The 13,518-nt window shown below is 38.6% G+C and overlaps 1 protein-coding gene across 1 annotated transcript; it reads left to right on the top strand.

The window, feature by feature from the left end:
• The first annotated feature begins 7,130 nt into the window (after positions 1-7,130).
• On the top strand, positions 7,131-13,059 carry fgf7 (fibroblast growth factor 7). The gene is made up of 4 exons (XM_038702194.1): positions 7,131-7,369; positions 7,783-8,464; positions 11,959-12,065; positions 12,227-13,059. The coding sequence occupies exons 2-4, from the start codon at positions 8,179-8,181 to the stop codon at positions 12,440-12,442; spliced, it is 609 nt and encodes a 202-aa protein (XP_038558122.1). The 5' UTR covers positions 7,131-7,369; positions 7,783-8,178; the 3' UTR covers positions 12,443-13,059.
• The last annotated feature ends 459 nt before the right edge of the window (positions 13,060-13,518 follow it).

The following is a 13,518-nucleotide window of genomic DNA, read 5'->3' as shown; positions in this document are numbered from 1 at the left end:
CCCCACCGGGTACCACTCATCTCCACTACAAATAGGAAAAAGAGGCTACAATTTGCAAGAGCTCACCAAAATTGGACAGTTGAAGACAGGAAAAATGTTGCCTGGTCTGATGAGTCTCGATTTCTGTTGAGACATTCAGATGGTAGAGTCAGAATTTGGCGTAAACAGAATGAGAACATGGATCCATCATGCCTTGTTACCACTGTGCAGGCTGCTGGTGGTGGTGTAATGGTGTGGGAGATGTTTTCTTGGCGCACTTTAGGCCCCTTAGTGCAAATTGGGCATCGTTTAAATGCCACAGCCTACCTGAGCATTGTTTCTGACCATGTCCATCCCTGTATGGCCACCATGTACCCATCCTCTGATGGCTACTTCCAGCAGGATACTGCACCATGTCACAAAGCTCGAATCATTTCAAATTGGTTTCTTGAACATGACAATGAGTTCACTGTACTAAAATGGCCCCCACAGTCACCAGATCTCAACCCAATAGAGCATCTTTGGGATGTGGTGGAACGGGAGCTTCGTGCCCTGGATGTGCATCCCACAAATCTCCATCAACTGCAAGATGCTATCCTATCAATATGGGCCAACATTTCTAAAGAATGCTTTCAGCACCTTGTTGAATCAATGCCACCTAGAATTAAGGCAGTTCTGAAGGCGAAAGGGGGTCAAACACAGTATTAGTATGGTGTTCCTAATAATACTTTAGGTGAGTGTATGTATGTATGATGTATATTAAAGTTAAGGTAACAAGATCAAACAAGTTGAAAAGCAAGCGACAAAACTAAGGCACTAAATAAGACAGGCGAAAAAGAAAAACTGCAAGACCTCCATGTTCATAATCATTAACTTGTACTTTAAATTTGGCGTGGGATTTGCTATTTAGCATTTTACAATTTTTCATGGTTTTCTCAGTAGAAATATTTTCCAATAAACAATTTACTTTAAGCAACAATTGTACCGTGAATGTTATAGGCTTCATATTCAGACATCAAGATTAACAAAAACTGAGCGGTGCTTCATGTGGGTGTGACCACAGCAATTTAACCTACCAAGAATGGGCCAAAACAGAAATAACAAATGACATACAAGGATTATAAACAAATGTGCCTTTACCACCCACTGTTTTGCCTGTGAGATACTAACTATGTAGAACTTCCATGGACTGTTACCATGAAAAGTCACATCAATATGATGTAACATATCATATGTATTGAAATATTAGACAATTGTCTATTCCGTCAGGGTGATCACTTTCCAAAAAACTCTTGTAAAAATAATTGAGGTACAATGCATGGTAGAGCATATAACTGAAACCTATGGTCATGCTAATGGCTCTTTGAGGCTGTACTTCGCTAGAGCAGTGCTTTGAGCTACATGTTAAGTCAGCATGATAACATACTTAATGTGACAATGCTAATAATAATAAGTATAAAGTTTTAGATAAGCATGCTAACAATTAGGCTAGCAATCAAAACAAAGTGCAGCTGATGCTGATGGGAATGGCATTCATTTTGCTGATATTTGGCCATAAATCCATGTTGTTCCCTTCCTTAATACACACTGACTGATTAACATGTGTTCTTTCATGTAATGCTATGAGAAAATATAGTCTATAGTCTGCCAAGGTAATTATATTTCAGTCTTTCTGACACTAATGGATTTGAGAAGACAATGGCAACATAATAAAAATGTTTTTTTTTCTTGACAATCCAGCTACTGTTCTGCAAACAACCCCAACTTCTACAATATCTCCTGCAGCCCATGTATTCAAAAACACCATCCTCAGATCTACAAAATGTAGACTGAACTGGGTAATGGAATTGGTTGCCTGTGTGATGGAAATGACACATGGCTACACAGTCTGACTGTTTCTACTGAAATTCTGTAAACGCAAGTGATAAAGACTGCTTTTGAGCACAAAATAAATATGTGCACAGACACTCATATACTATGTGCATAACAAATGTGATCGCCAAACACAACCTGAGGGAGAATGGCAGGAGTGGAATCCCATATGTAAGAAGAGAATACAACATTACATGAGGGGTAACCACAAGATTCTTGTCCTTGACTCAGTTATACCCCACAAAACAGCTGGTTTCTTTTCTTCATGCATTTATAAATGCAAACTGAATTAGAAGATTCAATGTAAACTGTCCACTGGTCTGAGTCAGAAAATGATAATGAAAATTTAGAACCTCTTTCTCTTCAAGTCACTAAGGCAGAGCATGTCTTTATAAGCAAGGCTCTGCTTTTTCTGATACATGAACAGATACGGTGAGCAGTTAAGACTGTGATCCCTAACAGCTGTTCCTGCATTAGATGGGATCAGAGTATTCCCCCGACAGTGAAGTACAACACTGGTTCACATTCTCTAACAAGGCTGATTACACTGGCCCTAATGCACTGCAACTGCCTACAGATGAAGTCTGCCTACCAACAATCAATGCCTGTTGTACAGAAAACGTCTAAAAATGTACTTTTCATACTCACTTCTATCACTTTTCATTTCTAAAGCAAACAATGCTTTGACTGAATATTCTTTCAATTAAATGCACTCAGGTTGTATTCAGAAGTATTAGATGGGATAATAACATTTATTGAAGGAGACAAAGGAACATTAGAAACCTCCATCTCACACCTCAGACCAGGCAGAGGCAGCAGTGACCTGAGTTGTGACCATGTGTCACATTTTACTGCACTAACACTCCTGTGTGTGTATGTCAGCAGGACCCAGGAAGAGAATCTTCAAAGAGCCCTGCAGAGTGGTAGTGTGTGCATGTGTATGTGTGTGTGTGTGTGTGTGTGTGACACTGTGTATACGCATGCTGTCTTAACAGAGTATTGCAAAGACTGCTGTAACAGACAGCTTCACAATTCTCTTTGTACACTACCTTAAATGGTGAGTACAGCCTCAGCACTTGAAACCTGTTTTAGTGAGACAATATTTAACTTTATTTAACTTTTGACACATTTGATTTGTATAAAACATTTTAAGAGAAAGAATAATCTGAGCTAAACATATAGGGAGTTCTTGTTTGGTGAGACTACATTTTTTCTAAACCTAAAAATATTACTTATCATCTAATTCAAACAAATCAAACTGATGGCTAGGCTGAATATGATTGAAAAAAAGTGATATTGGCTTGGAAGAGGCATGATACTGGGTGGGAAAGCATAGTTATCCATATGAATTAAGCATTTTGTTTCTGATCTGTTCTCAGTTAACTGAAAGTTTTGGCTGACTTCACAAGCAATTCAATTGTTTGCTGCTTTGTGAAAAAAGTTTCTCCATTGTGCTCTTATGAGTTTGTGTGTGTGTGTGAGTGTACCATGTGTGTACACATTTGTGTGCGTGTTTGTAAGTTAGTTATTTATAGTTGGAGCTAATGTTGTAAGGCTCCATCCCTAGAGATCCCCAATTATCATGGAATTTAGAAAGCAAAAGCTTAACCCAAACAGTCTAAAACAGTGCTAAGAATAGACTGACCTTCGACATGATCCATTCTCCCTGCATAAATGCAGTCAAATCACTTGAAGACAGGGTAGCACACACAGACATAGACCCAGACACAAAGGCAGTTCTCTCTCCAGGAATGCTTTTAGATGTTGTTGAGAGCAGACACTGTGTAAGCAGATATAACTGTAGTAACAGTGGAAACTTACAGAAATTGTGGCTCTAACTTCATGTGCTAATGCTCCAAGAGGTTCTTTAGATACAACAGAGTGATTAATTGCATAGCAATATTCCTGTCCTGCATGAGAGGTATTGGAAACAACTTGCTGAACAACTGCTAGTGAGACTTTAAAAGATGATGTGATTTGCATGACAAAATGTCACTAAAACAACTATTTTGTTCAGAAAAATAGTAAATGAATCCCCAATTTCTTGTGTATGCATGTTTGTGTAATGCTGCAGGTTAGGGTTAGATTCATGTCTGAACTAGTCAACAAAAAGCTAACAGCTAAACAATACAAAATTATTTTAAAATGACTTTTTCTTCGATTTATTCTTTATCTCCATGATAACTAGTAAAATGGTACAGTGGTTAGACATAAGTGAACACTTCACAAAAAGCAGCAATGAGACCAACTGACAATAAGGTCACTGTCAATTTATGCTGGATGAAGCAAACAGACACAAAGTGAGACTCTGAGACCGGAGCTGGAGGTTAGTTTGAATTTGGAGTTGGAACGAGAGTTGAGTTCATGGTGAGCTTGCATGTTTGCGTGTTACACTGCAATCATCTAAACCCTCACAGACTCTCTACTGGCTTAAACAACATTTAGCACAACATTTAACAATGGGAATCAATTAAAAGGAGTTGCAAGATGTTAAACGTTGACCTACACTCATCAAAACAGCAAATAACTCAGACAGAAAAAGAGAGAAAGAGAGAGATAAACAATGTAGTGAGGCGGACTGAGTGGAGTAAAGGCATACAGTCATTGTGATTTAAAGAGGCTCACTCACGCATGTTTAGTGTGCCTGCCTCACGGCCACTGCACTTCCTATGCTACTGTAAACTCCAGACAGTTCTGGGCCTTTGATCTTTGAACAGCAGCAGGCAGCAATTCAGGCTATAAAACCAAACTACCTGCGCACACACATACCTGTATGCATGCTACAGATGCATACACGCCAACACACACAAGATTCAAGGACAAGTAATTTCTGATTACAGTACACTATACATAACGTGTCAACTGAGGATGGTCTTAGAGCTTTCAGGTCTCGGTTTCCAGGCATTCTCATAGGCCACTGAAGTGTCCTTATGATGCTCTTATTGTGGCATTGCATTCTATTACAAACAAGTAACACTACTACCACCACTAATGCAAATACTATTGACGACGACGACGACGACGACAATTTGTTTTTAAAGTAAGTCCTCAGGCGGATCATTTTACCGTCTCAGAGCTCCAATGCTAAAAACAATAATGGGTTGGACAGAAATTTGACAAGCAAAACAGGGGACTACTTTAGAAATGGATGCTTGGGAAAACCAGTTCCTGTGACAAAGATAATGGAGCTAAAAACTAATCTGATATGTTATATGTCAAAGCAAAGGTCACATGGGCAAGTCCAAACATCATTCAAGAACAAAGTGAGGGCACAAAAACCTATATTTAAAAGGACGTCTGCCAAGTCTGCAACTTCGTCGTCTCCCCTTTCCTCATTATGTAAGGTTAATGATGCCGCCCTTAACCTGTGAACTTGAGGCTCTTGAGACTCTACAAAGAGATACATTTAACTGCTGCAATCAACTATTCAAGAGGTGTTTCATGCTGTTGGACCTTTCGTCTACCTAAATTTATACCTTTACATTTTCACATGACTTGGTTTTCAGTTACGGGAGCAAACCTGCAAACACATTTCCAAGTGGCCCCCTAGACATCATTTCCCCCTTTGTGCTGATCCAACCCAAGGTGAGAACAAGGGTCACTGGTTGAACATCTGCTTATCTAGTGATACATACTCTCCACTCTTGCAGCATCCCAACCTCATAGCAAATGCCATAATGACTGACAGTACTGGAAGTGACCTTTCCCCAATAGGTTACTGACTTGAATGGTGAGACATGTAGATACTATATATGAAAAGGAAGTATTATTAAGTTACTTAATGATACTTGGGTGACAGCCTCATTAAGTTACTTAATGATACTTGGGTGACAGCCACAGGTGGCTGGCACTATAAAACAGCACAGATGTGAGCCTACATGGCAATCCTGCATTGTTTTGAGCATGACCAGACCCCATGTGCACAGCCACTGAAGTCTTGCCTGCAAGCTCCCTTATAGGCCTATCTAGCGGGGTCTATAGGGGTGCAGTTTCCAGGCAAGGTCACACATTGCTGTTGAGGACAATTCATAAGGGATCTTACAATCGCCTTGCCTGGCCCCTCTCCTTGCAGCAATTTGCCTTGGTGCCCCTACCAAGTGCTACTTGCCTCTGACAACACAGCTCCTATGGTCACGCAAACCCCTCCACCATGAGAAGGTGGCAATTCATGGATAGTGGATCAATAAAAATCTCATAAACTGCCATCCACCAGTCTGGAAGAACATTCAAAATTCTAACAAAGTATTGCCTATAAAGTGCACATAAAGTATATGTCTAGTTCTATTAAAGTATTAATTTGTAAAAATACAGGATTTTGCATTCATTTTAATGTCTAGTTCTGTGGTATTTGTAATATGCCAGTTGCCTGAAGTGATATGTTAAGTGACGTTTCCTTGGCCTATGCGTCCAAAAAACCATAGCGTGAACTGTCTCTGAGGTGATAGAAGGGACAGATGAACGGGCCAGAATGACACCTAATAGATCAGGTCTTTACGACCCCCAGTTTAGAGATGAGAAGGAGACCTGATGCGGCCAGAAGCCTCTCTCAGGCCTGCAGCCCTGACCTCCCCAGGGAAGCGCATCATTAAGGCCCATATAAACTTTTGAAGTAGTGAGTCCAAGGAAAGGCCAGGTATGTAAGGTAATAAATTTTGACTTTAAATACAAACACGAAAAGTGAAAGAGTGCATGAACCCTGACACAAAGATGACTACTTCTGAGCAGTTATGTCTTCTGTTTTTCTCCCCTTGGATGGATACCTGCCAGCCGTAACTTATTGCTTCCCACTACTACACTCAATAAGAATGAGAACTAAAGGGCTTCTTTGAAGTTTTTTTTACTTGAGTCAACAAATCCTTACCAATGATTCAGTGCAGCTAAGTAAAACCACTAATTAATTGTGACATTTAAAATGATAGGGAAGAAATTCTTTAAAACTTTGTCATCAGACCAAATATCTTAACCATCACTTGAGTAAATATAAATCACTATGAGATCAGTAACAAGCACAGCACAAACTCATTTAAGTGCAAGATGTTTCTTGGAAAAGGAAGAGACATTGTAGTAAGTTCTGCAAGTGTGAATGTGCATGCAAACCTTATTAAAGTATTTAGGAGTGCATACCAAGGAGAGCCTGCTATTATAAGAGTTTTTAGCTCCCTCTCATGTCCAGTGGGTGAGTGACAGCGAGAGGCAGGCAGAGGGTGTTTCTCCATTGCATCTCAGCCAGGGACAGCTGACTGGTTGGGATCTAATTGCTCTCAAGTGAGGTCAGCAGGAGGCATTTATCTAAGCAGAGTGCACAGCGACAGTGGAAGATGCACAGAGTCAGCCTGCAAGAATCAGGGAGACATCCATGGGAACTGACAGGAGCTCCCAGCTCTTGCTTAGCTTTACTGCATTACTGGGCTTGGTTTACAACTGAAACAACAACTTTAGAACTAACGAGTCTTCAAATTAAAACTCTTGCTGAAAGGGAACACACATCTGACAACTCCTATCATCACTCAGATCATATGTAAGTCATTAAACTTCTGATTTTTTTTGTACAAGAATAGCAACATAGTTTGTTTGAAAGTAAATATTGTATGTATGCTAATACAGTGGAGATTACAGACCAACAGCACTGGTGCAATATTTCATTGTTCTGGATTGATGACAGGCAGACAAATGCCTGTCAAAGTACACCACAAGAATTTTGATTTATTGCTAGGAAATGTAGAATACATATTTGTATGGGGAAAAAAGCTGTTTGAAATTGTATGGGAGCTCTACTATATAAATGGGTGGATCCCGGTAATCATTTAATACTTTTTTAAGCTGCTTTAACACAAATCTTTCAACATGTAAGTATACCTGTGAGTAAATTTTTTTTCCAACTGCATTAGCTGGAACAGTTCTACATTTTTACTATTTCTGTACATTTTATAGTGACAACATTTCCTGAACTGGATTATGATGTCCCTTGTCGGACTATGGTCTCAAGAAGAAGGAGCCGTCAATGGACACAGTCACTGAGGTCTAAAGAGCGACATCATCTCACAATACTGTCACCTGCCTTCTTCTTCACACCACTTTCCAGCTTCAGCCAACTCAAAGTCTCCTGCACACACCACTCTCCAGCTTCAGTCAACCCAAAGTCTTCTCCACAACCACCCTGTCTCAACGTCCCACTAGGAATCCATGCTGCAGGAACAGTGACCCTGCACTCCCCACACAAGGGTCCCAAATAAAGGTTAAGGGTGTTGCTGTGCTGAGGAATAGCGAACAAATCTCTATCTGACAATACATTATGTTGTTCATTGATCACCACTGCATTGTATTATAATGCGCAAATGGATGCTTACATGGAACCTTCAAAATCTTTTCTCGGGACTGTACCTGCATACAATCTTCCTGTTCGGCAGCGTGTGTGTGGTCTACAGTGACTGCACTCCAGAGCAACGTGCCGCCATCATGAACTGCTCCACACACGAGCGCCACACCAGGAATTATGACTACATGGAGGGAGGAGATGTGCGCATCCGACAACTGTTCAGCCGCACGCAGTGGTTCCTAACAATTGATGACAATGGTAACATCAGTGGGACTCAAGATCCCACCAACTGCCACAGTAAGGATGACTCTTTTTATAATACCGATGGTTTACTATTCGTTCCTATGCATTTATTAGTAATATAGAAAAACGGCATCTAATTTGCCTGAACATATTTTCCAAATGTAAACTTGAATGTAGGTGTGAATTTATTTCTTGAATTTGAAATGGCATAAATCTGTTATGCAGAACTTAATCTTTCCACTGAGTCAGTAAAGAACCTTTGGCCCATCAAGGTGACAGAAGCACGTGGGAGGTGTTATTGTACAGAGTTCTCCGCAGTGTAATCACAGTGTTAATGGGCCATGTGTCTCTTTTAGAGCATCCAAAGTGACAGAGGTAAAATGAAGCAGGTGGAGGCTTTGGCTTGTTAAACCATAACACACATAAACACAGGCTGTAATTAAGAGAACAGAAAGGTCTTGATACTGATGGGTGCTGGGCCTGTAACCTCACACTTGTTCAGCCTGATTTATTCTCCCACAAATGTGTAGTGTTAGAATAAGATCTTGGGACAAAGAATTGGCATGAATATTAGAAATGGAAAAATTAAAGATATTCACCTTCTGATGAACCTCTGGTAAGCAACTGACATCTCACACAGAGACAGCCATCATGCTGTGTCCAGTCTAAAATTACTGTTACATACAATTAAAAGCAAAATTTGCGAAATAATGCATGCCAGTTAACTACTGAATGGCTAATTTTATTTCCTAGCCTTGGTCATTGTAATTTAACGTGGTTAATTGTTAATGTTATTGCTTTAAAGCTAACATTTTCCAAAGTTTGAGTTTTCAGATATCACTGGAAATCTGTCATGGTGAAGTAGTTATCATTTCCTCCTATCTGACAATGTGGCTGTGGCTGGAATGTTGGCTTGACAGGGAAATGCCTCAAAGTGGATGGAAAAGATGCTTGTGCAACAACTGGCAATGAAAGACAAAAAAAAAACACACACCCATTTGTGGCTGACAATCGCACGCTAAAAGCACAACCAATAAGTCTTTGAAGAGAACAGCATGGACAGATATATATGTAATAAATCAGTGAGTCATACTTTTTGGCTGTAGTAAACAAGTCCTGAAAAACTGATTACATAAGTTTTTTTTTTTTTTACAAAAACAGAAAGAAAAAAGATGAGAAGCAAAATGAGAAACTTGGAGCTGCATAATTTTTGGCTTCCACATTCCGTGTTACCTCCAGTAAACCCATCTCTTGCACCACACAGGTTTTTCTAACTTTAATATATTTGAAACGGTTGTTGAGATTGAAAATTAAAAATGTTTACAGTGAAGATTTTGTGATTTATTTGAAACTTTTCTATCAACAATATACTGTATAGAGAATTAAATGCTTAACACAGAAAAAAACAGTTGTGCTGTAGATATGTTTCTAAAAAAAGGGTGTGCGTTCTGGTCAGGGGTACCAGTGAACTCTTCTTCTGAATGTGTAAACAAATCCTAAAAAACAAAATTTCATTTTAACCAAAGTGTGATAACAACAATGAAAAGGTGTGTTACGCCCCACCAAAGAGCATATACAATTCCAAGTAGGCAGTCAACACTATAATTATAAACCACAGCATGACAACCGGAAAACGGGGAATTTAAACAGTAACTATATAAGTGGGTCTTAGTATGTTTAAGCCTAGTTATCTACTAAATTGCTCAGATTGTGGCATAATAGACCCAGTGTCAGGTACAGCCAAATAAAAATAATTGAGAGACTGATTGTACTGTTTACCAGCTATTACATTCACTGTAACGAGGTAAATGCCAAAGTGAAATACAGATAATCTGATAAAGGTATTAAATATTTTATAGTTGTAGTGCAGATAAGGATTGCATTTGTATGTGAAAACAAAGTACATAAAGGTTATAAAAATTAATTTGCTAGACATTACGTGTCAAGGTATTTAGTATGAAGCAGCCAATATTAATCTCATATTCCATTGTATACATTTACTGGAAGGCTTACTGCAACATTCTCCCCAGCAAATGTAAACACTGGATTAAAACCCTCTTCAGAAAAAAAATTGGATTAGGGATTACCCCACAAATTAGTTTACTTAGCCAGGGACTGGATCACTGAGTGACAACAAATCTGTTCGAGCTGAGGATAGCCTGAGCGGCTATCTGTGTCAGAGCCAAAATGTTAACTGTGTGTGTGTGTGTGTGTGTGTGTGTGTGTGTGTGTGTGTGTGTGTGTGTGTTCCATCTTTTCACAGTATACCAAACAACTGTAGCTTTTACATGTAATATTATGGGAATAGCACTTCTGCGCTATGAGCACATGCTATAAGGTGTTATGCTTCTTAACAACCATAAAAATACATTCATCGTAGCTATAAACTCAGGCTGAAATCCCAACTTGAGAAATAAACGGTTTATTAGGAAATGAATGGTCCATTGACTCTAAATGTATAAGGGATTTACAAATTAAGATTTGCAGCTCTTGTAGTGTGTGTTCTTTGGGATCATGTTCACGTCAAAGCATGACAATAAAATCAAATAGGGGAATAGAAAAGTAGGGTTAAATAAATATGAGCACATAAAGGGCAGTAATATTAAGTAAAATATCAAGTGCAAGCAGGGCACAAAGAGCATTCCAAGATCAGGAGACTGCCATCTGTTTGTGATCAAATGCTATAATGCAGCATGCTTTATGTCAGTCTGAAGAGCTTTAATAGAGTTCTGCCATTTTTTCTCTCTGTCAAATGAAATACTTTCTGCAATATGTAAAAATGAACAACAAGGTTTTTTATTTTACCTAAAAATGTATTATCTGCAATTTGTCAGCGTCCTTGAAATGTACATTTTTGTGTTCATCTTAGTTTTACTGATACTGGTTTTGGACTTTCCAATCAGTATATAATATATCAATAGCAACATCATACCTTCAATTACAATAACTTGGCAAACAGTATATCATAATAGCTTTTCCTATGTTGAGACAACAGTTTTTTTAAATTATACCTGTATGACTGTTGGACTAATAGTCAGTGATCTGCAAATCTGTTGATTAAAGTAAAATGTATTTTTATTTTAAAGTCTTGCAAGATAGGTTATTAGCTCCTTCAGTTTCAAATGAGTTGAAACACCATCCTGTACTCACTAGTGCAAATATTGTTCACATATATTGCATAATAAAATAATAAAAATATCAAACCAAAAAAGTACTCTCCCACAAATTTGAAGAGCAGTTCTAAAATGTAGCGTGCAAAGCACATGCAAGGACATAGTTCTCTCAGTCCCAGGAGAGAGAGGCCTAATCTGTCTCCCACATGTTCTATGGCATAGGTTGTGGTTTGTGTAATGGCCACCCAGGCCAGTTAACAAGGCTTGAATTAAGCCAGAGAAACCAGACTGATTAACCACAGGAATGTCCAACCCATTTGTTAATGAAGATAAATGTTGAGAGCAATGTGGAGCTGGACTGAAGGCTGGGTGGCAATAGTGTCTTATCTGTCCTGTAATATGTCTCATTTTCCTAAATGTGTGATTGTCTGGCAGGTATCCTGGAGATCAGGACAGTGTCTGAGGGGGGCATACTGGCTATCAAAGGCGTGAAGAGTCAGTATTATATCTCTATGAACAGGACTGGACATCTGCAAGGCAAGGTAATATTTTTCCTCAGTGAGAAAAGTCATACACTGTCAGCTCAGCCACAGTCAAGCACTTTTAGAATTTTTTGCTAAATATGAATTTGAATAATTAAGATCAAGAACTAACAGCAGATTGGAATGTATTAATGCTGTGATGTTTGTTTTATCCTTTACAGAGGATCTACAATGAAACCTGCAACTTCAAGGAGGTTTTCCTAGAAAACTACTTCAATGCTTACTCCTCTGTAAAGAGGACTAATAACGGCAAAGAAATGTTCATAGCCTTGTCTCAGAAGGGAAAACCAGTGCGAGGGAAGAAGACCAGGAGGGAGCACATAGCATCCCACTTTATCCCTATGAAGTGCAGAGAGGAGGAAAGGAGGGTGGACTAAAAAACCATGGGTCGCAAATTGTGTATCATTTCAATCACATATTATATATGTTAACAGAGACATATAAACACATTACCAACATGATGCTCCACTCTCCATGTGTAGATTTATTATGTTATGTTCATAATTTCAGATGGGCACATTAAACTACTCCAAACATCCTCAAATAAGATTCTGAAACAATACTGAAATATTTGAAATAGCTTCACCTGGTGCACAGACTGTAAAACCAACAAAAAGTCTACTCAATATTCTTATTATTTTAAGTTAAATATTATATTTACTTATAAAACAGTTAAGTATTTTCTTATAAAACAGTAAAGTGTATTACACACAGTCGGGACTGTATCCTTTTCCAAAGATGACACCCATCCAGATGAGGAGACCTGTATGATCAACAGAAAGGTCCAGAATAGAGATTTGGCTTGACAAAGATGTGCTGAAGCAAGCTGGACTTGTCTTTTTTAATGGTACAATTGTCCAGAGCACACATAACTGAGGCACAATGAATTACAATAGCATGTTCAGTAAAACTAAAGTGTGTATGACCTGTGAATCATCTGTTTTGATCTGTCTGTCCTTCTTGCATTGAAACCTCTGTTCAAGTGCATTGTAAATGTTCCTCTTAATTATCAAGGTGTGATTTTGAAATGCTAAAATATTCTGTTGCTGCTGAAAATACATCCAGATTAAAATACAAAGTGAACAACATAATAAATGTGCATGCCATGCAGTCTCTTCACTAAAAGAGCACATATTTATTTATAGGGAGATTTTTTTAGTTTGTGTTAAGACATTCCCATTTTTAGTAAGCATGAATATGACAAAAATGTACCAGAAGCTCCATTTATTTTGACAACACCTAATCAAACACTCATTGCAATCTCAAAGGCCAACTCTACATGCTACCACTGCAATTTCCCAATACTGGAGAACATTACAGTGCATTGTCATTCATGTTTGTAAGTTATTTGTTTTATAAAACAGATGAGTGTCCATTTCCCTTACAATGTGCATTGTTCTACCTGGATCATAGAATGTGCAACTGTTGAAGTATAGTATTAAAGACTGCAATA

This window comes from Micropterus salmoides, unplaced genomic scaffold (assembly GCF_014851395.1).
Source record: "Micropterus salmoides isolate LMB-PRFRI ecotype aquatic unplaced genomic scaffold, ASM1485139v1 Ms_hic_scaffold_6, whole genome shotgun sequence".
NCBI classification, from domain to species: domain Eukaryota; kingdom Metazoa; phylum Chordata; class Actinopteri; order Centrarchiformes; family Centrarchidae; genus Micropterus; species Micropterus salmoides.
Note: the sequence above shows the minus strand (reverse complement) of the source record. Positions and strands in the feature narration are given on the sequence as shown.